This window comes from Lupinus angustifolius, chromosome LG12 (assembly GCF_001865875.1).
Source record: "Lupinus angustifolius cultivar Tanjil chromosome LG12, LupAngTanjil_v1.0, whole genome shotgun sequence".
In the NCBI taxonomy this organism is placed as follows: Eukaryota; Viridiplantae; Streptophyta; class Magnoliopsida; order Fabales; family Fabaceae; genus Lupinus; species Lupinus angustifolius.
Genome location: NC_032020.1, coordinates 12359268 through 12386941, shown reverse-complemented (window position 1 = coordinate 12386941; position 27674 = coordinate 12359268). Strand labels below are relative to the sequence as shown.

The following is a 27674-nucleotide window of genomic DNA, read 5'->3' as shown; positions in this document are numbered from 1 at the left end:
ATTTCAAAAATGGTTTTAATTGAATCCATTAACATTTAATGAGTTTTATTTCAATTCCCGCCCAATAATTTGTTTCCAAAAATAAAAAAGAGAACATTGAAAGGTATATTAGTTGATGATCAAAAACTTCACAATAGCCTATATTCAATGCATTTTATTAAAAGAAAAATAAAAAAATGGGTTTTGAGTGACTTAATGGTCACTTATTAGTTAGAATCAATTATAGAAAATTCTCATAATGAGAAATACCATTAATTTCATTTATATTATCAAAATAAGAAGAACAAATATATATTTTTATGACTCTACAAAAATAAAATGATGCTTTTAAGAGTTATTTTGTTGATTGAACCCAAATCAATATGTTTTGAGTCACTTTTAAGTATTTTGGAGTCAAAAGTAATATTTCTATACTCATGAGGGTTAAAATAATTTTAGACTTTTTAAGAAAAATTCTTTGGGTATTTTCTAATCAAAAATAACATTTTTAAGAGTCCCAAAACCAAAATATTGTAAATTCAAAATTTTAATTATTGATTATTTTTAAACTTTGAATTATTGTGTCATAATGATGAAATCAAATCTTGAAATTCTTTTAAACAAAAAAAATAAGGTTTCCATTTATTATTTCATTTGAATTAATTAGGAGATTGCATTTGATTTGAACATGTTCTAAAATATATAGCCTATAAATAGAATGCCCCATTCACCAAACAAAAAGAGGATACACAGTTGAGAAAAAATCCAAAAAATGTTCATACCATTTTTTTATTTCCTAATAGATCCACAATCCCCTAAACATCATCTTCTATACATAAAATCTCTCATCTACAACAACCTCAAAATATCTCATCCACAACAACCTCAAAATCTCATGTACACAATAACCAAAAAAATAATTCAAACACTCAACATCCAAAAGTATCCATAATCATCCAACAAAAATCCAAGAAATCCACAATAATTCAAGATCTCTCATACACAAGAACACCACCCAAAAAATGAGAAAAAAGTACAAAGAAACTAAAGATGAATTACAATTACATTAGTATACATTATAGAGAAGCTTCAGGTCTTTGAGTCTGTGCTACACAGAGTCCCTACCTCCACTATATGTATGTTTGCATTGGTTAACCTTTTTTGCACCATTTTTCGTGTTGCAGCATTTCATTGTTGTTGGAATCAATGAGAGGTATGTCATTTTCATTACTTTCTTGTATAGTTGTTTTATTTTTGTTATCAATAATGATATTAATAATAATAATTATCACGATTGTAACATATAATTATAACTTCATCAAAAAGGTAAATGTATAAACAATACACTCTTTGCATACACTACATCATTCTTTTTAATAAATATTTAGTTTTGAAGCAAAATATGTAATTAAGTAGTTTCTCACTATATATCAATTTAAAACATATAAAAAAACAAAGATCTATGAATCAATAAAAAATGAAATAATATTTACCTCAACGATTTTAAGGTATGATGCGGTATCGGACGTAATGGCTACACTTCACTTTCTTATAATTAATATGATTAATTATATTTTCAGGTCTTAAAAAATATTTTATTTTTTAAATAAAAAAACAAAAATTAGAATTTCTTAACCACGTTTTAATATGAGATGCGGTATTGAATGTAAGACTATGTTTCGCTCATACTTTTTTTTCAAAAAAATAATTAAATTTTACTATTTTTAATAAATAAAATTAACCAAACTAAGAAACGTTTTTCTATCCAAAGAACTATATAGTCTTGATTCCCATAAGGGGATACGTAGGATCAAGATCACTCTTGTGAGACATAATATTAAAATAAAGTTTTTTTGTAATTATGTAATAATAACATAATTAATAATCTATGCAATATAATAGGGTACCGTTCAAACGAGCAACTAGGGTGCTAATATCTTCCCTAGTGTGTAATCGACTCTCGAACCTAGATATCAAAGTCTAAGGCCAAACGTGATTGAGCCAAAAGATTTTTCTACATTTTTTACTAGAAAAAATGTAGTGGCGAATCTAATGAGGTCGTGCAGCTGAAAATCGGGGCGCGAAAAGTGACGACTCTGCTGGGGACTTTTTTTTAAGAGAGTCAGACCCATAAAAATTAAATGCATGAATTTTTATTTTTAGTTTATTTAATTTTTATTTTATTTTATTGTTATCCTTTATAACACATTATCATATTAAGTATTTTCTCTAAACCCGAGCATTAGATTACAAGGGACATTCGTCGTGTCGGTGAGGAGTTTGGGCTTCACTTATATTGGCATGATGAACCACCCAGATTGTTACCAAATATCATAGGCATTACCGGTGTGGACTACAGACCCCACTTGTAATCCCTAGGGTATTTGGGTTTCCTCTCTTTGTGATTGGATGCAATCTGGGCACCTAATAAGCATACCCTAGAAGATGTTTCCTATAAAGGCTTTATATCCCCATCCTAGGGTTATAGGATCTTAGGTAACCCACAAAACCTATTAAGTATACCATATTTATGATACTGAATGCATACATGCATATATACGTACATGCATCAAAAAATATATTATTCGAATATTCATTCGTTTGTGCATTCATTCAAGAATAAAATTTCCATTAATTGACTTATGCATTTATTCATTGCATTCAAAAATAAAAAATCTTCATTAATTGACTCATGCATGTATTCATTACATTCAAGAATAAAATCTTCATTGATTGGCTGATGTATTTATTCATTGCATTCAAAAATAAAAAATCTTCATTAATTGACTCATGCATTTATTCATTACGTTCAAGAATAAAATCATTATTGGTTGACTTATGCATTCATTCATTGCATTCAAAAATAAAAAAAATTCATTAATTGATTTATGCATTCATTCATTGCATTCAAAAATAAAAAAATCTCATTGATTCACTTATGATTCAATCATGCATTCAAAAAGAGAAATTATTTCATTCATTCAATTATGCATTCATTCATACACTTTAAAAAAATAAATACATCATTCATAGACACTCACCTATTCATTTATTCATATATTAGTAAAAAAATATTATTCAAACATTCTACTTCATGCATTACAATAACATTTCATAACTTACCATATCATTGCATTCATCGCCGCAAGTCTTCTCATATAAAAACATTTCATGAATGCATTCAAAGTCAGACACATCATAAATTGCATTTTTAGTGGTCTCATGCATTCGATAAAAAAATAAAATATCATGCATTCATACACCTTATACATTATAAAAAGATTTGCATCCTCACACTATTCATACATCTCAAAATATGCATAGTCATACACGTTCCTTGCATTTCATGCATCATTTTGAGTTATATGTTGCATATCAATCCATGTAATATGATAAAAAATGTTCATCTCATGCAAATCATGCATCACTAAAAATCATTTTCTACATGCATTTCATGATAGCATTGTGAAGGATACTTATAAGTTTGAGTTGGTTTTTATGAATATTGTTGTTAGACTCGACTGAAAGCAATCCATATTGAAACAGAAGACATTCAAGAAGATAGAGAACTCCCAGTTTTTGATCAAGACCATATAAGTTACACTTATCACACGAGATAATGCATTACCTCCAACCCCAACTAAAGTTGGAGGCCCATTAAATTCTCATTTGAGGACCCACTCAAGGCCAAGCCCATCTCACACTTACTCGTGTTTCCTTTTTCATGAATAAAGATTTACTTTCAAATGCATGTTTTTTAACGAGCATGTACTAATGAATTGATCATGCAAATTTCACCATATCATACCTCATCTTACACTACATTTTATCAGTCATATTTAACCAAAAAAACACCACAAAATAAACTCAAATAAAATTAACTCATGCATTACTATGAGATATTCGATTCGAAAATAAAATGGACGATGATGCAAATATAAAACATAAAATTATGGGCATTTTAAGGCATATATGTTCGATGACACGAGACATTTTTTGTTAACTCCCAAACACTAAGAAGATATCCCTAGTCACCACATTTGAGCCTAGACATCATGAAATGAGATGATTTTTTAATAACCCTCAATATGTCAATAACCCGGGGAGGATAACTTTTCAATCGTTTTCCTTTACATTCGATTATTAAAGAAGATAATGCATTCTTTAACATCGCTCATGTGATTGAGCGATAAAAGAATATAAGGAATGTTCTTAACTTAAAGTGCAAAATTGTGTAGAGAAAAAAAACCCGCTGAGAATCCTCAATTAATATCTCAGGCAAAAGTTAGGACAAAGTAAAGTACAATAACCACAAAATGAACCCTTCATGAACAAAATTTCGCCTAAACCTTAGGCAATTTTTATCCATAAAATTCTCGTAATAGTTGAATGTTATGCTAGAAAACAATTGAAAAATAGGAAAAAGAAGAAAGGCGGAAAGTTGGTATGGGAAACACATGTTTTGAGCCTTGTATCTTTTTCTTGAAACCTATTAGCCTAGCCATAATACTAGCTTAAAAAGACCTTGTCGAGGACTTATTGACCTAAGATGCGCATCATGAAAAAATGCTGACTCCACTAAGCTCATAAAATTTTGATAAAAATATCTCATCTTTAATGCATAAGTTAAAATTTATTTTCTCATTATTATCATAGCCACCACCACATCTACTATTAGCCAAACACAAATTTAATTCTACCATAACTATCACCATATCTACTATTAGCCAAATACAAATTACCACCACCACATCTACACAAGCAAAAAAAAAATCATCATTAACACATCACCACTCATAACTTAAACATTTCCTAAGTTTGCATTGATTATTGATATAGTATTTCTTTTTAAAGAGTTATGCATAAAATAAGGAGCACTAAAAGCAAAGAAAAATTAGAAGCCTCTCAAACCGGGGCAGTTTTTTTGGGATTGATATCACTTTCTAGTGTAAAGTCAAAAGGAGCCCTAACTAGGGCAGCTTTTGGTTTGATCTCATTTTCTTGTGAAAATTTATAAAAAAAACTCAAAACTGGGACAATTGTGAAGTGACTTTTCATGACTCGATAAGTTGATTCGATCACAAGAAGCCAAAATCCCTCAAATAAGAAGGATAAGGATCTTAAGTTATCATCTTCAAGGACAACTTCAACAATGACTTATGCTTCCTATGAATAAGACCAACACATCGGAGGGTGTTAAAAAACAAAAAAAATTGTTAGGTTGGAAACCCGCAAGGGCGGTCTAAGGAAAAGAAAGCGGTACTAAGTCAAAAACTTGAAAAGGCGATTTAGTATCATTACAACAAAAAAAGATAATTCATGGCAAATACCTACATTAGGTATTCTGGGCAAAAATTAGGGAAAATAAAATAAACACCCTCAAGATGAAGACTTGCTACTAAACAAATTGAGGCAAATTATTGGAGAACCTAAGTTTGATGAAGGTAGATAAAAGCACATTAGGGAATTTGTTGTTGTTACAAGAAAACCAACACTCTGGTAAGAATTCCTTAACAAGGCTACATTGGGGCAAAATAGATGGACTTATTCATTGTCCTCAATATTATATTGGAGCAATTTTATGGATCACCTTCAAATAAAGGCACCCTCAAGTAAACTAGGGCATATTTTGATGAAAAATTATGGTACCAATCAACATCAAGCAACAAAGATCGCTTCAGTCGAGTCTATAGAAATTTATGAGTTTCATCCAAAAATAAATCATGAGTAATACATTAGAATATTTGTGCATTGGTCTTACCTCTCATTCCATTATATTCAAAAAACATATAATATTTATAAAACAAATACTCTCATAATAGCATCAAAAATGCATATACATAAAAAATAATAGCATCAAACAAAACATATACATAACATGCAAATAATGCATATACAATATATATACATTAAATCATATTAATATTCAAGTCAATACAAACTCACTTTAATCATAAAAATATGAATATAAAATTCATACATACACAAGCATTCAAACAAGGACACCCCCAAACGCCTAATTTTCTTATGTTAAACATCAACCACCTCTCATGCATCAAAAGCATCGTTATGCACACTTATGTCAATCAATGCATAGTCAAATTCATACATTAATCATTACACTACAAACATCAACATGAACTTCATGCACACATATCCCAAACAATCATACCACTATACTATTCATCCGAACCATTTCAAATTGTACTTTTGAGGACCCCGTGCTTGACGATCTCGAAGTCAATCTTTTCAGGCTCTGTGCGTAACCTTTTAGCATTTGAGGGTCCCATGCTTGACGACCTCAAATTGTGTCTTCGAGGACCTCGTGCTTGATGACCTCGAAGTCAATCCTTCCAGGCTCTATGCCTAACCTTTTAAAATTTGAGGGCCCTATGCTTGACGACATCAAATTGTGCCTTCGAGGACCCCGTGCTTGACATCGTCGAAGTCAATCTTTCCAGGTTCTGTGCCTAGCCTTTTAAAATTTGAGGACCTCGTGCTTGACGACCTCAAATTGTGCCTTCGAGGACCCCGTGCTTGACGACCTCGAAGTCAATCTTTCCAGGCTCAACGCCTAACCTTTTAAAATTTGAGGGCCCCGTGCTTGACGACCTCAAATTGTGCCTTCGAGGACCCCGTGCTTGACGACCTCGAAGTCAATCTTCTCAAGCTTCGTGCCTGGCTTTTTAAATTTGAGGGCCCCGTGCTTGACAACCTCAAATTGTGCCTTCGAGGACCCCGTGCTTGACGACCTCGAAGCGAATCTTCCAAGGCTTTATGCTTGATTTTTAAAATTTGAGGGCCTCGTTCTTGATGACCTCAAATTTTGCATTTTAGGGCCTCGTGCTTGACGACCTCGAACAAAATCTTTCGTGCCTCACTATTTATCTCACAAACAAAAAGGTATTTTGAGCCTCAACAAAATCAGCATTCATTTCTTTACCACTTACTTATCAGGACAACACCCCAAACTTTAGTTTGAGCAATGTCCAATAAGCAACAAGTAAATAAGGGCAGCTGTGAATACCCAATTTTGTCCGGCCCAAAATACCTTTTCAAAAATATTATAACAATGTTTTTTTAATTTTAAGGAAATTAATGACCCAACACATAAAATTGAATCTCAAGTTGAATTTCATAAATTGTTTTAATTGAATCCATTAGAATTTAATTGGTTTTATTTCAATTCCCGCCCAATAATTTGTTTCCAAAAATTAAAAGAGAACATTGAAATGAATATTAGTTGATGATCAAAAACTCCATAATAGCCTATATTAGTATATTCAATGCATTTTATTAAAAGAAAAATAAAAGAACGACTTTTAAGTGACTTAATGATCACTTATTAGCTAGAATCAATTATAGAAAATTCTCATCATGAGAAATACCATTAATTTCGTTTATATGATCAAAATAAGAAGAAAAAATATTTTTTTATGACTCTACAAAAATAAAATGATGCTTTTAAGAGTTATTTTGTTGGTTGAACCCAAATCAAGATTTGTTTGAGTCACTTTTAAGTATTTTGGAGTCAAAAGTAGTATTTCTATACTCATGAGGGTTAAAATAATTTTTGACTTTTAAGAAAAAAAATTTGGGCATTTTCTAATAAAAATGACATTTTAAAGAGTCCCAAAACCAAAATATTGTAAATTCAAAAGTTTAATTATTGATTATTTTTAAATTTCGAATTTTTAATTATTGTGCCATAATGATGAAATCAAATCTTGAAATTCTTTTAAACAAAAAATTCACGTTTCCATTTGTTCTTTCCTTTGAATTAATTAGGAGATTGCATTTGATTTGAACATGTGCTAAAATATATAGCCTATAAATAGAATGCCACATTCACCAAAGAAAAGAGGATACACACTTGAGAAAAAATCCAGAAAATGTTCATTTTATTTCCTAACGGATCCACAATCCCCATAAACATCATCTTCCATACATAAAATATCTCATCTATAAAAACCTCAAAATATGTCATCTACAACAACCTCAAAATATCTCATCCACAACAACCTCAAAATCTCCTATACACAATTACCAAAAAAATCATTCAACAAAATTCATTCAAACACTCAACATCCAAAAGTATCCAAATCATCCAACAAAAACCCAAGAAATCCATAATAATTCAAGATCTCTCATACACAAGAACACCACCCCAAAAATGAGAAAACAATACAGAGAAACTAAAGAGGAATTCCAATTACATTAGTATACATTGTAGAGAAGCTTCATATACATGTCAAAGCGATGTCTCTGAGTCTGTGCTACACAAAGTCCCTACCTCCACTTTATGTCTGTTTGCATTGGTTAGCCTTTTTTGTACCACTTTTCGTGTTGTAACATTTCATTGTTGTTGGAATCAATGAGAGGTATGTCATTTTCATTACTTTCTTATATAGTTGTTTTATTTTTGTTATCAATAATGACATTAGTAATAATAATTATAACTACATCAAAAAGGTAAATGTATAAATAATACACTCTTTGCATACACTACATCATTCTTTTTAATAAATACTTAGTTTTGAAGCAAAATATGTAATTAAGTAGTTTCTCACTATATATCAATTTAAAACATATAAAAAAACAAAGATCTATGAGTCAATAAAAATGAAATAATATTTACCTCAACAATTTTAAGATATGATGCGGTGTCGGACGTAAGGGCTACACTTCACTTCCTTATAATTAATATGATTAATTATATTTTCAGGTCTTAAAAATATTTTATTTTTTAAATAAAAAAAACAAAAATTAGAATTTCTTAACCAAGTTTTAATATGAGATACGATATTGGATGTAAGGCTATGCATCGCTCATATCTTTTTTTTTCAAACAAATAATTAAACTTTACTATTTTTAATAAATAAAATGAACCCAACCAACAAACTTTTTTCTATCCAAAGAACTACGTAGTCTTGATTCCCATAAAGGGGATACATAGGACCAAGATCACTCTTGTCAGATATAATATTAAAATATAAAGTTTTTTTGGTAATAATATAATAATAACACAATTAATAATCCATGCAATATAATATGGTATCATTCAAACGGGCAACTAGGGTGCTAATACCTTCCCTAGTGTGTAATCGACTCCCGAACCTAGATATCAAAGTTCAAGGCCCAATGTGATTGTGCCAAAAGATTTTTCTACATTTTTTACTGGAAAAAATGTAGTGACGACTCTAATGAGGTCGTGCAGCTAAAAATCGGGGCGCGACAAACCCTTCTTTTTGCATGCATAGAATTTTCATGGAACTTAACCATAGAACTTCAATTGAAAAGCAGAGGAGACTAAATCCTAATATAAAAGAAGTGGCTAGGAAAGAAGTGCTGAAACTTTTAGATGGCGGGGTAATATATCCTATATCTCATAGTGAAAGGGTGAGCCCAATTCATGTGGTTCCTAAAAAGGGAGGAATGACTGTTGTGAAAATGAGAAAAATGAATTAATACCAACTAGAACAATCATAGGTTGGAGAATGTGCATTCATTGTAGAAAATTAAACACATCCACTAGGAAAGATCATTTCCCTCTCCCATTCATTGATCAAATGCTTGAAAGGCTTGCTACACATCAATATTTCTGTTATTTAGATGGGTACTCAGGATTTCATCAAATCCACATTCACCCTGAAGACCAACAGAAAAATACTTTCACATGTCCTTATGACACATTTGCCTATAGGAGAATGCCTTTTGGGCTATGTAATGCCCCAACCACTTTTCAAAGATGCATGACTGCAATATTTTTTGATTTTATAGAAAACATAATGGAAGTTTTTATGGATGATTTTCAATATTTTCTGATTTTATAGAAAACATAATGGAAGTTTTTATGGATGATTTTGATGTTTATGGACTTTCATTTGATGACTGCTTAACAAATTTGACAAAAATATTGTAGAGATATGAGGAAGTGAATCCTGTATTAAATTGGGAAAATGTCACTTCATGGTGCGCGAGGATATTGTGTTGGGGCATTTAATTTCAGGAAAAGGGATAGAGGTGGACAAGGCAAAAAATGTAGTAATAGGAAATATGTTACCACCAATTAACATAAAAGGTGTTAGGAGTTTCTTAGGCCATACATGATTTTACCGCATATTCATAAAAGATTTTTCAAAAATTATGAAACCCCTTTCTAACCTTTTAATAAAAGATACTGCATTTGATTTTAGTGATGCATGTCTAGAATCGTTTTGCAGGTTGAAGGAGGCATTGGTCACTGCACCAATATTGCAATCACCAGACTGGAATCTTCCCTTTGAAGTGATGTGTGATGTTAATGACTATACTGTGAGAGCAGTGTTAGGCCAAAAGAATGACAAGAAGATGCATGCAATCTACTATGCAAGCAAAACAATTGATGGAGCTCAAGCTAACTATGCCACCATAGAGAATGAGTTACTAACTGTTGTGTCTGCCTTCGAAAAATTTAGGTCATACCTAGTAGGGGAGGAGGACATGCCTATTGATGATTCATTTCCTGACGAACAAATCCTCCTCCTCGACGATGTAGAGGCACCTTGGTATGTTGACTTTGTAAACTATTTGGTCAACAAGATTCTTCCACTTGAAATGACATCGCAACAGAAAAAGAAATTCTTCTCAGATTTGAAGAAGTATATCTGGGATGATCCTTACCTCTATCGACTATGTATTGATGGTATTTATAGAAGATGTGTTCCAGAAGAAGAAGTGTCAAAGATCCTGAGTTGTTGCCACTCTGCCTCTTATGGAGGTATGCTAGTACTTCAAAAACAATAGCAAAAGTATTCCAATATGGTTTCTTTTTGCCATACATATTCAGATATGCAAGGAATTTTGTTCTCACATGTGATTATTGCCAAAAGGTGGGGAACATATCAAAAAGGCATGAAATGTCAATGAACCTGATCCTTGAGGTGGAGATATTTGATGTATGAGGAGTTGACTATATAGGACATTTTCCTACTTCAAACAACAACAAATTTATCTTGGTGGCAGTTGACTATGTTTCTAAGTGGGTGGAGGCAATTTCATCTCCACACAATGATGCTAAAACGGTCATCAAACTGTTTACCAAAATCATATTTTCAAGGTTTGGGGTCGGTCCCGAGGCTGGTTATTAGTGATGGAGGCTCACACTTCATTGAAAGAAATTTTGAAAACCTCTTGAACAAGTATGGTGTTTCTCATCGAGTTGGTACCCCTTACCACCCTCAAACAAGTGGTCAAGTGGAAGTATCAAATCGTAAGATTAAGAGCATATTGGATAAGAAAGTGTCTAGGATCAGAAAAGGTTGGTCCTTAAAGCTTGATGATGCTTTATGGGCTTACCGTACTGCATTTGAAATACCTATTGGTAAGTCACCGTTCAGGTTCATTTATGGTAAGTCATGCCACCTTCTAGTGGAACTAGAGCATACGGCGTATTGGGCACTCAAATTGCTAAACTTTGATATGAAAGTTGCTGGAGCAAAGAGGAAATTCCAACTACAAGAGTTGGAGGAACTATAGTTGGATGTTTATGAGAATGCTCGTACTTACAAAGAAAGAACAAAAAGATGGCATGACAAACACATACTCCGCAGAGAATTCCAAGTAGGAGAATAAGTTCTCTTATTCAACTCCAGATTGAGGCTCTTCCTAGGGAACCTAAAGTCTAGATGGTCAGGTCCGTTCAGAGTCACCAAGGTTTACTCTTATAGAATAGTTGAGATATGGAATGAGGAAATTGGAAACTTCAAGGTGAATGGTCAACGTTTGAAGCATTATCTAGCAGATGAGCGACTAGAGAAACAAACAAACATAGCCCTCTTGGATCCTACATGAGCTACAAAGATCAACCGCCAAGCTAATGACGTTAAAAGAGCTTCATGGGAGACAACCCACGCTAGAGGTACATTTTTAAATTCATAAATTTTAATGTTTTAGTGTCGACTTTAGTGTCTCCCTGAGTTTGGAGCCTTTGCATGGGATGTATATAGTGTCGGCAAAAAAAAATAGTGTTGTTGCCCAGGATATTTGCACCTAGTCCATCTAGGACATATGGTCATTTGGGACATTTTTCTCTTCTTTTGCAGTTACTTCCACTACACCCAATGAAGCCAACCACTTATAATTGACACATGGGTTAAGGACACTTCATACCTAATCCGTGAGCTTCCTTTTTCTTTCTTTTATTGTTTAGATTTTTTCATTAAGGACAATGTAAATATCTAAGCTTGAGGGGGTTTTGCATTTAGATAGTTCATTCATTTCATGTATACCATATAGATTTTAGAATTTTTAGGTTGAATATTCATATTATCATGCATTATCATATGTCTCATATATCATCTATCCCCTAATTTGTTATATGTATTGTCTATCTACTTTAAATGAAAAAGTATACATGAATGATGATTGTTGATCTATCACCCTCATTGAAGAAAAAAATTGTTGATAGAATAATAACATGAAAGATATTATATTTGACAATTGTAAATTAAAATTGGTTAAATAAAGGTCTTTGTTTCATAACTTTTGCTGAATGTACCAAATGTGAGAATCTTGGGTCAAACACAATAAGGATTCTGATTTGAATTGACAATTACATAAAACCTTTTTTTTCTTTCATGAGTGCATAATTTTCTATGATTGTATATTCTAGAACTTGATTTGTGACCGTTTCAAGATTGAAGTCTATCTGTATGCATTAAAATGATAGAGGCAATTAGGACTTTTTCGTTTGACCTTCAACCGCTTGCTATAAACATCAAAAACTCATTAGTTGTCCACTTTTAAGCCTAAACTTTAATGATTTTTCATAGCTACTCAAATGAGGGTTTGGAGTAATTTATGATGTTTGGTTAAAGCAATGAGAAATGTAAAAATGACATTTGTGATGAAAGAATCCATAAAAAAGTGAAGAAGAAAATAAATAAATAAATTTCATCCCTTCTATTTTAGAAAATCTCAACAAAAAAAGAAAAAAAAGAAATACAAAGTATATTAAAAGATAAGGGACTGAAAAAAGTATATTGTAAGGAAATAAGTTGATTGAAAAAATATCATATGAGAAAGTAAGGCCTATCAAGATAATCTCAATGCTTCAATCAGATGTCTAAATGTTTAAGTATTTTGGGAAACATTTGTAAGCCTTTTGAATTATCATTTTTTTATTGTCCCACCTTAAATCATTCACCTAAGCCCTATTACAACCATTTAAAGACCTATTACAACCATTTACTTTCATGAATTTTTTTGAGCGAAACACTATGACCTTTAAACACACGAGAGTGATGAGAGAAGAATGACCCTAATTCATGCAATTGTTATGACTTAAGGACTTAGCTTGAATTAAATTTGTTTAAGATTGTCTTGTCTTGATATCTGGATTGTTTCAAAATAAGATTGTTTCAAAATAAACATGAGATTGCTTGTTATTTTGGGTCATAGTTTCTATATCATTATTCATACATGATTGTGAAAGTTGGACATAATACTTGCTTGAGGACAAGCAAGAGATAAGTTTGAGGAGATTTGATAAGTGTGACATTATACTACATTTGCATTGATTTAACTTGCATTTTAGGATATAATTAGGACTTTAAGATTGTTTTTAGCTTTTATTTCTCTTTGTTCGGGTTGAGCGAGTGTTTTTAGCTATATTATGTAGTTTGGATGAATTAAAGCAAAAAAGAGTAGAGATTGGGTGCAAGAAGATTGAATTCAGTGTTGAGGCTATGCGAAGAACAATTGAAGTACCAAAATAAGTCATTGATGTTATATTATATTCCTATTTTTTATATTTGTTTTTGTTGGGCTTAGCCCAATATTTTGTAATTATGATAAATAAGGGTTCCCCTCAAGGATTTTACATTCTTTACTTTACAATTCTCTAATTTAAAATTTGGGATTCTCTTCTACATCATGAGTGAGTAATTCCATTTGTTTATAGGATTGGGGCTATGCCCTTTTACATTCAATAAATATTTGTTCTAACTTTTATTTCATTGAGTATTGTGATTTGAATCATTAAAATGAGTTTTATTTGTGTGAGTTGTCACGCCAACAAATTACACCTCTTAGATACATTGAGGAATGACTGAGAAGTGAACCCAACTATCCGATCATTCAGTTATTCAAACTAGAATCCTAATTCACGAGAGTAGTATTAGGATTCTCGGGGGTTTCTGGAATACACATTGGGTTGCTACGAAGCGATTGGAAAGAAAGATCCAAGTAAAGGATTTGATTGATAATTGTACCACGAGAGTAGGTGTGACTTCAAATGAGTACACGTGTCGAAGCTCGAGAGAGGATGACACATATCAAAGATGAATTCACCATCACAACTTAAAGTTCATGAAAAAGAGCAAAACAAAGATTTGTGAGTGTAAAGGCGGTAACCCTTATCTTGTGAACTCTTCCTAAATTAGATTTCAATCCCTTTTGATTATTTTCATAATTATTCTTGGGAATTGTTCTAAATTCAATTTTATTTCTTATTTGAGTTAAATATAAATCAATTGTTATAATTAAATGAGTTTTCCAGTCCTCGTGGGATCGATATTTTATTACTTGACGACATAATCGTGCACTTGCGATTTGCCCTATCAAAAAATTGATACAAAAAAGAATAAACTTCTACTTGAATAGCATAATGAGCATCACATGAGTTCTCATAAGAATGTGAAATATTTGTAATAACCATATTGACTATTTATTGCCTCATGAATAAAAACATAACATTTTATGAGTCATGCTAATCAACAGTTCTAGCTTATACCAGCCACTATCAGCTCTAAATACATCTATTTTGGAAGATTATTCAATTCCTGCCCTAGAAAATACCATAAATTTGGAAGCTATGTGACTGAACAGTACCTGTTGTTTAAGTCTTCTGCACTTTCATGTGTGCGGAAATTTGCTTGTTCTATCTCGCATACTGAATTGGAAAATCTTTTATGTTTAGCTTTATCTGCACTCAATTTGATTAAACTTTTGGAAAAGCTGGAGGAGAAGAACTGAAGAAGAGGCAATCCCTTGTCTCCATTTCATATCCACAGAGTGAGGATAACTCATTTACTATGACAACATTCACTCTCTGCTTTCTTTCTCTGAATTACATTAATATTGTTATGACACAAACACAAAGAACAATTTTGAAGTGTCAATGTTTGCTGCAGGCTAGTGAAGTTGAACTATTTATTCCAATTTGGCAAGAATTTCTGTATAATATGTTCAGGTGGGTCAAACAAGTATGCTCTTCACGAGCTAGTATGAGAAGAACGTGACTTATGCCCTTTACTATCTATGCGTGAAGATTTTATTGCATGCAGAATTGTTTCCTATAGCAAATCCATGAAGACATGCTATGTTCTATTCCTTTTAAAAATTTCCACATAACTGATGTTTATAGTATCAAATTCATGGTTTATACTATGAGGAGCATAACTTCTTAATGTTAGAAGAAGGAAAATTCAAGTTATAAAAGTTATTTATGATGCATTACCAAAGTTGGTGTGTGCAAAAAATAGGGGTTATTGTGGAAAGTAAAGAAGAATAAAAAGTCAAGTGGTGATAATTGAGGTGTGGGAACAAAGGAGCTTCCAACAATTTGTTGTGGAAGGGTTTTGGTTAGCACATGGACTTGCTAATGATATGTGGGATGGGATTACTATAAAAATTAGGAAGATAGCAAAGGGAATATTAGGTGAATTTAGAGATTTTGAACTTAGGGTAAAGAATCATGGTGATGAGACAAAAATGTCCTATATAAAGTTAAAGTGAAAAGAGAATGTTATAAAACATGTCGTTGTGTAAAAATATTGACAGTTGAGCAAAAATACAAGGCAACTAAAAAGACGCCAATAAAGCTGTGAGGGAAGAGATAAAAAGGGCATATGAGGAGTGATATAAATAGCTAGGTAGCAATGGAGGAGAATTAAATATGATGACTAGTACAAATATTATAATATATTAGTTTGGTTTTAAGAAGACTCTCATTGCCTCTGAATCTCTTATCCTAATGAGTCATTAGAGTCTATAGTGAACTAGATTTCAACAACCCATGTAAGATTTGGTTAACTCTACATATTCATATCGTTCTTCCCTAACCATTTGAGGTTGGAGACAGTTGGTCTTGAATCCAAGAGTTCTACTTTGGTATAAATGAAATATATCATGTTTATTGTGATATCAAAAATATTCCATGAGTGATTGACTAAAGAAATTTTGTATTAATTTATTACTCCAAGTTCTTTACTTTCCAAGTAAGGATCATTTCCTCAACTTAATTGTATAGTAACATGTTCCAATCTTTGAATAGAAATTCATGTAGAAGTTGAATGATTAAAATTATAAGATAAATCATGTGTTCGGTTGAGTCAACTAAATCATGTATTTGATTGAAGATTAAGAGTTACTTGACTCAATCGAACACATGATTTATCTTTTAATTTTAATCGTCAACCCCTATATTAATTTCTATCCAAACAAAAACATATATAAATTATATCAGGGAACTCCTAGTAACGATTGATAATAGAGATAGACACATATGTAAAATTGATATTATTTAGGATAAGTAAGTAATCACAAGACACATATTAATCATTTTCTAGTTAGTGTTTTTTTATGTATAATGTAACACAGTGAAAATTTCATATATTTTATTAATTATTTATTTTTAACAAAAATTATTTTTAGAAATTAATCGATAATGAATTAGGCTAAACCATAGTTGAGTGTTAGTCTTATTTTGTGAATTCTATCTTATGGTAAATTTTCGTAATTTTATGTGACGGAAAGTTTTTGGACTGCTGTCGAGTCCAAATTCGACCGAATTCGGCCCAAAAACGTGTTTTGAGTTCCGTAGCTCGGAATCGAATTCCGGTTGTGTCTTTGGCTTTGAAATATTATTTCGAGACATGATAGACATCAAGTGTATCTAAAAACATTTCTAAATATTTTCCACTCGAATTCGACATTTCGAAATTCTGACCGTAATCGGAAGATTTTAATATCCAACCAAGTATTATCCGACAATACTCGGGCATGGTCTCATCGCGAATGTTTCGCCGAAAAAGTCACCTCATTTTCTCAAGTGAAACTTGCTGAGCAAGCAAGCAAAAATAATCATCTTTTACACTAAACCCCTTAAACCCTCCATCTAACCTTTCATCGTTTAATCTTGGAGACTCTTAACTTGCTTCTCTAAATCTGATTCAATTCTTTTAAAAGAGTCATTCTAGTTAGAAAACCCTTGGCTTGCCTGTCTAAAGTTGATTGATGGCACCGTAAAAGAACCATTTAACTTGGAGAACCCTTAGCATTTCATTTCATTTTGCTCTTCTTCATTCAGATCTTTCTCAAGAACTCCAAGGTAAGTTCTTAGTTCTTTGTTCCTAATCTCTTAGAAATCTATCCATTCATTGTTTTCGATATTCGAGTATGATGTTTATACGTATGTTACGAACATTTTCAACCGTCAAAATTTTCTAAAAAACCTTCCTATCTCTTGTTATACGCAAGAGCGCGAAAAATGAGTTTTTGTGAATCTAGAAATTGTTGTCTTGAAACCATGAACGTTTGTTGTTCATGGGGCTGTTTTAGTGTTTGAAAATATGCATGTTGTTTATGTTGATGAAAGATGATAATTTTGAAATCAAAGAATATTTTAAATCAAAATGTCGTTTTGATCATGAGATCAATCCTTGTGAAAAGGTGTTGAAATGATCATGAACACGATAGGGATCAGGAACGAGACTTTCGAGGATAAAGGATGGTTCGGGATTATGAATCTTGGACCAGATGAATGAAAGTCTCAGATGTTCTTAGAATGGATTAAAATGATGTTTTTATCTTAGAGTTAGTAGGAAAGCGATTTAACTCACGAATAATTGATTTGTGTTTTGTGTTAGTTTCGAGGCATTCGAAGTCGGACAACCGATCCATTCACGGAAAGGGAATCAACCACGCTACAACCCAAGGTGAGAGAGAATACATCGTGACATAGTGTTGTCTGAATATGACACCTGGATCTCCCAACTATCTCAAAAGTGGGAGTTATTTCTGTTTTGTTAGAAACTCATATTTAACCAAATGATTTCGTGTCTGGATTAAGTACGATGTTTCTTTAGGCTGAATGCCCCTAAGATAGCTTAAAATATCAAGTATTGTGATGGCTATCCATGAAGGAACACCACTCGAGAAACTAAAATGCATTGGGATCGAAAACAACGGAGAGTTTCGATCTGGTAGCCCAAAAGGGCGAGGAAAATGGTCCTGGTAACTGGACCACCTCGCCCGGGTGAGCCAGCCTCGCCTGGGCGACCGTTTCTCGCCTGGGCGAGGGCTAGAGGGCCCGCTTTTGGCGTTTTTGGCGCCCGAGTGACCGTATTTTGCCCGGGCAAGACCAGACAGGTATTTTGGCCAGTTTTGGTGGATTTTTAGCTTGAGCGATAGTCCCCTCGCTCGAGCGAGAACCATGCAGGAAATTGAGTATGTTTTGATGAATTGGTCGCTTGAGCGACAGTCTCTCGTTTGGGTGAAAGACAAACATAAATTGTGACTGTTTTTTATTGATTTATTGCTTAGGCAATAGCCCTAGCTTGGGTGTCAAGTGTATTTACACTTGGGAAAGACCGTGGCTCAGATGATTGAGTCTGGTGCCCAAATCAACAAACTTATGTTAGGTATCAGTGGCAGAATACACCTAGAAAGGGGGTTGAATAGGTGTGGTGGAGCTCAACTTTCACTTTTTTGGGTTTTTACACACTTGCTGAAAAATATCCAATTAATCGATTAAGCACTGTTCATAATCGATTAACCACTGTTCATAATCGATTAACCAATAACAGAACCAGAATGATCAGAACAACAACTTGCACAGTTATTAACCAACACACAAACATATATACAACATATACTTTTATGCAAGATTAACAAGAACATAGCAAGGGACAAGCATGCAAAATATCAGCTCCAAACTCGCATTAAAACATATTTAAATATAAAAGAGAAAAGGATAGAAAAGATTGCACAGAGATTTTATCCTGGTTCGTTTTGCTGTCCACTGCAAAACTACATCCAATCATCCCCTCTGATTTGGGAGATTTTCCTTCTTCACTAAACAACACAATATACATTACATACACGCTTCCAAATGCAAGACTCAAACACTCCTTTCTTGGAACCCAAAGAACTTCGTCACCCTTGGTTTGACCTTTCCCAAAACCGCCTCCAAGAAAACCTTTCTTACCGCGATTGGCCCCATCCAAGGTATCGCTCTTTATCCCAAGACCTCCAAGTCTTTGTGTGAAGAACACCTTACCTAACCGCAGCTAGGATTTCCAAATCCTTGAATAACTATGCTTTGGGTTATGAATGGGTACTTAATACTCGGATATTACAATAAAGATCAAAGCCTAAAAAGCAAGAACTCACAAGACGTCCTAGTCTAATATGAATGTTCATGCATGAGGTTTCTGAAAATATGCAATCATAAAAAACTATCTCCTTTTCTTTTCAAGAAACACAAGAATGATGCAAGAAAACTTTTCAAAGAATCATGCAATATGAATATGAAAACTAAAGCCTTATCATGATCTAATCTTTCTCCTAATTCAACACTCTCTAATTGATTCTAACAATGATGATCTATCTCTTTTCTCTATGTTTTTTTTCTCTTAGCCGTTTCTGTAATTAGCCAGTATTTATACAAAACAGATTTTGTCTCTAAAAATGGTTTTTCAGTCATGCAGTTGAAACAGCAGAAAACACTCACGTTAATCGATTAAGCCGTGGGGTTAATCGATTAACCATTGTATTTTTAATACATGATTAAATGGTAAACTACTTATATGATATATGTTCATGCAATACATGATTTCCAAAATATAATACCTTTAATGCACAAAATCAATGTATAAAATGCATGAACCTAATTATCATATATATCTAGATGATGTCTCATTTTAGTGGATTAGTTACTTTATTAAGTCTTGTGAGACTCACACCTAGGTTTACCTAACCTAGACTCAATATCTATGGCAAGCATCTTACACTTCTAAAAAGATAATAAAGAATTATAACATAAGTCTAATAAGACACCACTTGAGCCCTCAATATGTTGATTGTTGAGTCATCTTCAAGCTTTAATTAATTTTTTGTCTTCATCAAAACATAGGCAAAACATTGCTAATGAAATCCTTGACGCTTTGCACTTTCAACTTATACTGTTACTTTTGGTTCTTGCGCCTTATGTGGGCAAGGATTCCGACGAGGATGTCGTGAGCAAGGCTATGCCTAAAAAGGATTACATGATACCACGCAGCGAGGTCGTCTGACCGTAAGAGGCTTAGCCATATGGTCGTCCAGGGTAAGTCAGCGATGGTTCATAGTGGTAAGGATGTTATTCCTATATTATATGATACCACGCAGCGAGGTCGTCTGATAATAAGAGGCTTGGCCATGTGGCCGTACAGGGTAATTCAACGATGGTTCATAGTGGTAGGGATGGTATTCCTATATTACGTGATAACGTAAGATTGGGTCCCACAAAAAGCATTCCTGTGGGAGATGTCTTAGGATGGGCCGATCATTTTAAAAGACTAATTAAAATATTTAATCAGCTAACTTCGGTTAGTGTGCATATTCATTATAAAAAACGAAGTAGTGGAGAGGAAATTTACGGGAGACGAACGAGCCCCGTGATGTTGAGAGGGACGACGATGGTGGTGATTCGTCAGCAAGGTCTTGAGGGAGAGTCTAGGTGAGACGAGTCCCATGTATTCCCGGATGAGGTATTCTGTTGGATCGGACAGTTCTCACAGCGCTAACTAGACAATGTCTGACAACCCCTCTTTGCAATCAGGATCAATGAGAGGGATGCCCAGAAAGTGTTTGATATGACACCATCCTGAAATAGATCGTTCTTCGGAACCAATCGATCATGTATATATCCTTGCGAGGAATAAATTTTGGTGCGATCAAATCGGCTTGTTATGGGACTTGTACTCTTGGTTATTTCCGAATAGTATATTGGGAGGATATTGGTGTAAGGATGGATAAAATAAGCATAACATTCATACATTGATATCGTGGATATTAATCCCCATGATCCGAGTTATAGCCGCATTCATCATTGTGCATTATGTTTGTGAATTATATTCCACACCGTCAATGAATTATATTCATTAGATGTCTTACTCTCTATTCTTTTCTTTTCTTTCTACTTGTTCTCGGTCCGTGTTCTCGTTCAGATGGACCATACATCGAGGATTCAGAGCTACCGATTCTCGATGTCCCAAGAGGGGACATGGAGTAGTGATATACATAGATATACCTACACAGGCCCTTGTGCCTTAGAGCTAGAGATGGTTTGTGATGGCTCTACGATGCGCTTCCCTTCTCAACATGCAAACTTGGAGGCTTCATTCGCCTTTCCTGCTTGGAGATTTGCCTGCTCGCTTCTCTTCCGATTCTGAGACGGAGGAGGATCTTCAACGAGTGTTCTAGTACACCTGCTACCCTAGAGCTAGTCGCTAGTGGTCATTTCTATTTCTAGATGCCCTTGAGGCGAGTATCTGTGTAGGGTACTTATAATGTTCTGAATAAATCAGACTATTGTATATATTTCAATTTGGATTAAGATGTAATCCGCTTTGCATTTGTATAGGTTTTCGGTTATTTCAAATAAAGGATCATTCCACGGATTATTGTTGTCTTTTCCACATTTTAGGTTACAAAATGTGATGTCCTGAAAAAGAATTAAATGTAAATGAAGAGTTTTATATTATAAAAAAAAATTTAACCATTTTTGGGTAATATTGTTGGACTAATTTTCGGGGCGTTACATATAGTACTTGATAAGCTATTATACATTTCTTAGTGGTATTACGTTTATTTAATACTCAACCAAAATATTTTTTATTAAATTATTTCCTGAAAATAGTTTTATATCATTAATTGAAAAGATGAGAATAATATTCATTTAAAAATTGTAGAAATAATAAATCAGGGTCATACAACCATATACAAATGTTGAAGAATAAAAGTTAATTAACTTTACCAAATACATAATTTATGTTTTAAATTTGATCGTTCAACCATACATTAATTTCTATTCAACATATATAAATTATATCAAAGAACCTGGTAAATAAGATTGATCATAGCGATAAATACAAAGATAAATTTAATATTATATAGTATATGGATATATGTTAAACATTTTCTAGTTTTTTTATGTAAGGTTTTTTTGGGTACAATAGAAATGAATAAAAACAAAAAATTAGGAATAAAAGTATATGCTGTATAAATTATTATACATTATCTAATATTATAATGATTTAATAATCAAAATATGCACTTTAATAAATTATTTTAAAAAAATATTTTTAAATAAAAAGTTTAACCGATAAAAATATAGAAAAATTAATAATTAGATGTCTATTAAAATAATTATTATATAAAAATTGCAAGTACAATAAAATAAAATTATACATTTATGCGTGGACGATTAAACTTAAAAGTAAGTATATATCACCATTAAAAGATAAAAACCATATACATTTATCTTTTAATTTTAGCAATTTAAAAAAGATAATTGTATTTTCATTTGAATCACTTTTCCTAATTAAATGTCATACATACTCTACCTACCATATATATGGGTCTCTTGTATCAATACTCACATTGTATATATTTAGTATATATATTAATATTATATTTGTTTTGACTGATTGAAGAAAATAGAAAAGAAAAATAAAGATAGACACAAAATTAAATCTGACATTATGTGACTTGACAACAAAACATAATGATTTATCTTGGGAGAAGATAAAAACTCAAGGAGTAACAATTCTAACATCATATAAAAAGTTTAATTTAATAGATTCATTGATTATATTTTTTATTTATTTTTAAAATAAAATTATACATTTATGCGTGGACGATTAAACTTAAAAGTAAGTATATATCACCATTAAAAGATAAAAACCATATACATTTATCTTTTAATTTTAGCAATTTAAAAAAGATAATTGTATTTTCATTTGAATCACTTTTCCTAATTAAATGTCATACATACTCTACCTACCATATATATGGGTCTCTAGTATCAATACTCACATTGTATATATTTAGTATATATATTAATATATTAATATTATATTTGTTTTGACAGATTGAAGAAAATAGAAAAGAAAAATAAAGATAGACACAAAATTAAATCTGACATTATGTGACTTGACAACAAAACATAATGATTTATCTTGGGAGAAGATAAAAACTCAAGGAGTAACAATTCTAACATCATATAAAAAGTTTAATTTAATAGATTCATTGATTATATTTTTTATTTATTTTTAGTATATGTTCTTCACTATATGAGTAAGAAATTAATTTATTTTAGATGTATGATTGATACTCTCAACAAGTGTCGTTCTCAAGAATCAAACTTTGATTTTTTTAATCATCTTATGGATCTAGTAAAATATTATGCCACTTTACCAACATTTGTTAGCATATCTTTTAATTTTGATTATACATTTTTATTAATTGTTCATATTTCTCGTAACAATAATTGTTCTCATTTATGATATTACCATAATTAGATATGACACATATATCTGACTTATAACATGTACATGTCCTCTACATGGATATTTATATTAATTTTCATTCGAACAAAGACCTATATAAATTAAATTATACCAGAGAACCTGATAAAAAAATCAATAAGAGATATATATAAAATTATTCTCCTTTATTACATTACCATAATTAGATATGAACCTATAACATATAATTGTCATCTACATAGACATTTATATTAATTTCATTTTGAACCAAGACCTATATAAATTAAATTATATCAGAGAACCCAATAAAAAAATCGATAAGAGAGATATATAAAATTATTATCATTTATTACATTACCTAATTAGATAAGACAATTATACTTGACCTATAACACATAATAATTATATGTATAGACATTCAAATTAATTTTCATTGGAACCAAAACCTATATAAATTAAATAATATCAGGAACCGATAAGAAAATCGAAAAGAGAGATATACACAAAAATAATTATTTTTATTTATTTGCTTCTCATAATTAGATATGACATTTATACCTGAGTTATAATATATACGTGTCCTCTCGAAAAATATTCATATTAATTTTCATTCGAACCAACACCTATATAAATTAAATTATACCAGAGAACCCCATAAGAAAATCGAGAAGAGATAGATGCAGAAATAAAAAAGCATCCAAACATGATGCATAGTAGAATATGGAAGAACTCAAGCAGGAGTATAAGCAGAATCAAGAAGAAGGGAGAAGACAAACTGAGCAATTTACCTGATGAACTCATTCACCGTATTCTTTCCTTCGTTGATGCAAAAACTGCTGTTCAAACCAGTGTTCTCGCTCATCGATGGAAGAATATTTGGATTTCACTCCCTTTTCTTAACTTCCATAGCTCTTCTTTTGATCATGATTTTCTTTTCCAAGATTTCGTTCTTAATTTTCTTGCCAATAGAAATTCTGACTCCAAAATCGATGTTCTCAAGTTCGAATGCACCGGTGACGAACTTGAAGAAACAGGTGCACCCACCGTTGATTCCGTCGTCGATTATGTTGCATCAAAGGACATTCAGAATTTAACTATCGTTGCTGATTATGTTCTCGAGAGTCTACCTCGATTATTCACTTCTCGAACCCTAACTGTGCTCAATCTCAGTAACATATCCACTGAAACTTCAACCTTTGAATTTGTTTCGCTGCAAAAGTTGTCTCTTGTTGATTGCAAGTTTGAGATTAGGGACGTAGAGATTCTTGACCCTTTTCTCGGTTGTCCTAAATTGAGTTTTCTGTTATTTGACTGTTGTCAATTTTATGGAAAATTTGATAAATTTAAAATTCATGCTCCTCAGCTTACAGAGTTGAGCATATCATGTTTAAGGGTGGATGAAGAGTTTGATTCTGAGTGTGTGATCGAGCTTTTCACGCCGAAGCTTCGGTATTTTAGCTATGATGATCCCTTGAATCTTTATGCTTTTTCCATTCAGGCCAAGCTTCACTTTTTAGAGAAGCTGGTTATTGATGTGGATAGTTCAGAGGTACTTAATGCATTGGACAATACTGAGGGCACTAAATTGTCTATGAAGTTTATTGAACTGTTTGAAGCAATGGGGAGTGCAAAGTTTGTATATCTCTCACCCGACGTCGTCAAAGTATGTATATTTCTTTGTCAATCAATAGTTGTTAAAAGCTTAGTGCCTGATAAAGATAGTAGAATTGGATTACAATTTATACCTGTTATAAGTTTTCTGGATAGAAGCTTTTTTATGCTATTACTTTTATGTCTAAAGTTGCTTTCTCATTAGAATATTAGATTATTGAAATATTTCATGTTCGCGTTTGTCCATGATTATTTTTGCTAATGATTTGGAAGCTGTAATTTCTTGAATCTTAGTTCTTGTCTGTCTCTTGTTTCCTAGGTTCTGTCTTTGTTCCCTGCTCTATTCATGGGTCGGCTTTCTCCTTTCACCAGAGTTCAGACTTTTAAATTCATTGTGGATGTATATTCCTCCTTTCCTTTACCTACCAATGTCATGGCATACTTACTTCGCGGATCTCCTGGTTTTACCTGCTATCGAAGACAAGGTATAACTTTTATGGTATTCTTTTATCACTGATAGTAAATGCTCAAGCCTCAACATACATGTTTAAAAATCTGGATATCGCTTAGGATTTATGTATCACTGGGCGTAAATGCCCAACCCTCAACATACATGTTTAAAAATCTAGATAGCACTTGGCATTTATGTTCTTACCATATCTGTGTTATGCATGTTGCGCATGATAAATTAGTTGTGAAATTCAGCTCAACTTTTGATAATCAGAACCGAGGCTGAGAAATGAGAAGGCACATTGCATTCCTGTTTTTTTGTTCCAAATTCACTATTTTCTAAGGCAAGATGCATTATGTTGCACTTGCTATTGTAGTTTAGCCCTTTTGATTGTCAAATATTGATCATATGCTAGAATTTTGTTTTCCAAAATGCATGCAGAGAGCAAGTTATGGTATAGTCTATTATGTCCTTGTTGAAATCAGTTTACAAATCCTTTATTCTGCTTTCAATTACAGGTTCATATACTGCTAAGCAATCTGGTTGAAGAAGGATTCAGCTAATTTCTGAGGTTATATCCTTTTTGGGATTAATAGATGTTTTTTCTGGTTCTTAACAAAGAAGTCATGTTTTCTTCAAGGGAAAGTCAGTGAAGGTGTGTTACTGACATGTTTTCTTTATTTTGGCATTATATTTTGTTACCGATAGTCATTTTGTAATTTTGTTATAGGATATTTTGTGGTTGATAGCCTATTAGTGGAGCCTTTTCGGCTTCCTTATGCTGTAAATATCTTAATACATATAGAATGATTATTAAATCGGTTTCTTTTTAATGAGGATAAGTAAAGTTTATTTAATATGTATTCATTTATATTGATTCTCAACAATCAGTTAGGTGCTGATAAATCTACGTTAATATTGTTTTTTAGGTGAGTATGTGATAAATTTGTTAGAATTTCTGACAATTTATGGGTCACAAATATAATTTTATAAGTGTGTTATGACCATTATGTAATTAGCCAAAATATAAAATGATCATCAGTTATTAATTTGGTGGCTAAGGGCATATGTGTCATGAAATAATAATAAGTGTAGATACATTCAGATAATTTCTGATTTGATGAAGGGACTGAATCAGAATCATTGCAACCAAAGTAGTAACCACTATGAGGTTACTTTTATGGGTTATGGTACCCATTTGTAGAGCAACAGGTTTTCAGGTGTAAAGTTGAGGAGAATAAGGTACGATGAGGATAGTGTTATTCAAAAGGATATAACACTATCAACTCATCCATTAGGCATATAACATAAGGTAACCATAAGGCATTTCTCCTAACACAACACACACCTTTTTCTGATAGGTTGGACACTGAAATCGCATGTGTCCTACTTTTTTGCACTTGTGGCAAGTGAAGCGATCTTTGGTGTTCTTGCCTTTGTTTGTTGATTCTTTCGCTTCATTCTTCTAAAACTTTTTTAATCTTCCTTTTATTTTTATGAATTTACTACCAAGCTTTTGGTTTTCTCATTCCCCTCTAGAGAAGCATAAGGAAAATCTTTCGGCACTCTAACATCAGATCATCGCACCCTCATACCTTCGAGGTTCCGGAAATGGCTCAACAAGGTATGTTCTTTATCTTCACCATGAACTCATTTGGGGTTTCTGTTAGGTATCAGTGGCTAAAATACACCTAAAAGGGGGTTGAATAGGTGTAGCGGTCAGAGTATCCGCTTTTTCGAAAACAACAAATAGTGCTGAAATAACCGCAGCTTAATCGATTAACAGAATAGAAATAATCGATTAACGAAAGCAATTTAATCGATTAAAATAGCTCAGATTACACAAACAGATTCGGTTTCTTGCACGACAATCAACCGAGATTGAAATGAATATATAGAGCTAACAAATATATCAGAGTTACAACAGTATAGTATAGAAACAGAATATTGCAATTAAAACAACTATACAACGTAATCGATTAAAGCAATAAAGAGAGAGAGGGAAAGAAAAAGTCTGCAACAAGGTTTTTATCCTGGTTCGTTTGCGTGTCCACTTGCAA

The 27674-nt window shown here is 32.3% G+C and overlaps 1 protein-coding gene across 1 annotated transcript; it reads left to right on the top strand.

Annotated features, from left to right (window-relative positions):
• On the top strand, window positions 24247-26282 carry LOC109361541 (F-box/LRR-repeat protein 25-like). The gene is made up of 3 exons (XM_019607027.1): window positions 24247-25215; window positions 25483-25648; window positions 26133-26282. The coding sequence occupies exons 1-3, from the start codon at window positions 24256-24258 to the stop codon at window positions 26159-26161; spliced, it is 1155 nt and encodes a 384-aa protein (XP_019462572.1). The 5' UTR covers window positions 24247-24255; the 3' UTR covers window positions 26162-26282.